Source organism: Chaetura pelagica, unplaced genomic scaffold (assembly GCF_000747805.2).
Source record: "Chaetura pelagica isolate M959 unplaced genomic scaffold, ChaPel_1.0 scaffold1270, whole genome shotgun sequence".
NCBI classification, from domain to species: Eukaryota; Metazoa; Chordata; class Aves; order Apodiformes; family Apodidae; genus Chaetura; species Chaetura pelagica.
The window spans coordinates 22,097-24,411 of record NW_009951910.1 but is presented as its reverse complement, the minus strand read 5'-3'; the positions used below and the strand labels follow the sequence as shown (position 1 = coordinate 24,411).

The window sequence follows — 2,315 nt, the reverse complement described above, 5'->3', positions numbered from 1 at the left end:
CCGGGGGCTCCATCCCGGGGTCTCATCCCGGGGGTCCCATCCCGGGGTCTCATCCCGGGGTCTCCATCCCGGGGTCTCCATCCCGGGGTCTCATCCCGGGGGTCCCATCCCGGGGTCCCATCCCAGGGTCTCCATCCCGGGGGTCTTCATCCCGGGGTCTCATCCCGGGGGTCCCATCCCGGGGTCTCCATCCCGGGGTCCCATCCTGGGGGTCTCCATCCTGGGGGTCTCCATCCTGGGGGTCTCCATCCCGGGGTCTCCATCCCGGGGTCTCCATCCCGGGGTCTCCATCCCGGGGTCCCATCCCGGGGGTCCCATCCCTGGGTCTCCATCCTGGAGTCCCAACCCGAGGTCTCATCCCAGGGGTCTCCATCCCGGGGGTCTCCATCCCGGGGTCTCCACCTTCCAGCCCATTTCCTCCAAGGACAAAGTGCCACAACGATGCCCCTGGGACACTTTGTCCCTCCAAGGGCGTCTCAGTGTCACCCCAGAGGGGTCGGGCAGGAGGACAAAGGGGTGAAAAACCTTCCCCAACGTGTCCCCAACCCCTTTTCCTTTTGGAGTGGGGTTTATTCCCTGATAATTATTACCAGGCTTTTCCTGACGCCTCCGCTCCCTCAGTGTTCCCGGGTGGAAACGCTTCCCAGAAGCTCCAATGAACCCAAAATTGCTGCTCTTGTGAGGACATTTTAGTGACATTTTGGTCCCAATTCCTTGATTTTTGCTGCAGGATTCTTGGATTCTTGGGGCCCTGGTTCCGTTTTGACCCTGGATGCCAAGAATCTCCTGGTTCTGTTGGTCTCTTAATTCCTTTTTCTTCTTTCCTAGGTTATGGAGACTGGAATTCGGGGACAAACAGAGGCAAGTAGGGTCAGAACTGGAGTAATTTCTTGGCAGGTTGATTCATTCCCTTCCCCTTTGGATCCGTTTCCCGAGGTGGAGGGAAACCCAGCAGGGTTGGGGCTGAGCAGCCACGGAGCTTCTGGAGCCTCTTGCTGTTCCAGTTTCTTCTTTTCCTTCAAAAATGTCACGTCAGAGCCAAACAGGGAACTTTGCTGCTCTCACTGGTTGCAAAGGAAAAGTGGGTTTTTACTGAATATTGGGAAGTTTTGGGGGGATGTTTTCTGACTTCTCAAACCCCAGAGAAGTCACTTGAGGTTTGGGGCAACAGCACAAACACCAATTCCTCCTCCACATGTTCCAGCAGCAAAATATAAAGCCCAGGGAAGGAAAAACCTGGATTTTAAGCCCTCTCAGGCTTCTAAGGGGGTTTGTGTGTTATTCCCACAGTGGTTTTTTGCCTGTTTCTATCAGTTTTGGCCTCTTTAGTGGGAGGAGAAGCTTCTCTGTGTAAACCCAAAGCAGGTTTTAGTGCTGGTTCCTCTCCAAACCAGGTGGGATGGAAGGAGCTGTAGGTGTCGTTGGGGTTTAGGGGGCTTAGAGCAACAAGTTGTTTCCTTAGACCTTGGTGAGCGAAGCAGCTTGAGGTTTGTGGGTGATTAAATAGAAATTTGAGGGAGTTTTTAATTATAACTGCCCTTGGTGGTTGCTTGGGCTGGTTAATCGTGGAATCATGGACTGGTTTGGGTTGGTGGGACCTCAAAGATCATCCAGATCCAACCCCCACCATGCACAGGGACACCTCCCAGCAGCCCAGGCTGCCCCAAGCCCCATCCAACCTGCCCTTGGACACTTCCATGGATGGGGCAGCCACAGCTTCCCTGGGCAACCTGGGCCAGGGTCTCCCCATTAAAATGGCAGCAAAGCCAAATGACTGGGAATCACCCCAACTTTGTGCTCCTCCAGGGTATGAAGGATACGGGTACGGGTACGGGCAGGAGAACTCTGGGAGTTATGGATACAGCCTGGCCACCAACTCCTGGGAAATGGCCAACTCGGACCTGGACACCAACCCCGAGGGCCTGGGAGGTGCTGATGCTATCATGGCCAAGATGAGCCAACGCCTGGAGATGGTGACACCCATGGACACAGAGGCCGTGCCCGGGGGACACTACGGGGCTGGCGGGGACAGGTGAGCAGGGGACACTGGGACAGTTGCTGCTTGGTGACAGGAAGTTCCACCTCAACGTGAGGAGAAGCTTCTTTACTGTGAGGGTGACGGAGCCCTGGGACAGGCTGCCCAGAGCAGGGGGGGTGTCTACATTGCTGGAGGGGCTTCAGAGCTGTGGAGATGGTGCTGAGGAACATGGGTTAAGTGTTGAGGTGGTGGAGCTTGTTCTGAAAGTTGGAAGGGCTTGTCCTTGGAGGTTGGAGGGCTTGTCCTTGGAGGTTGGAGGGGCTTGTCCTTGGAGGTT

General features: G+C 55.9%; 1 protein-coding gene across 1 annotated transcript in view; it reads left to right on the top strand.

The window, feature by feature from the left end:
- The window catches only part of AKAP8L (A kinase (PRKA) anchor protein 8-like), an 18,877-nt gene that overhangs the window by 691 nt on the left and 15,871 nt on the right, over positions 1-2,315 (top strand). Inside the window, exons 2-3 of the mRNA XM_009994028.1 lie at positions 829-865; positions 1,807-2,032. Coding sequence (XP_009992330.1) covers positions 829-865; positions 1,807-2,032 — 263 coding nt within the window. The remainder of the gene's footprint in view (positions 1-828; positions 866-1,806; positions 2,033-2,315) is intronic.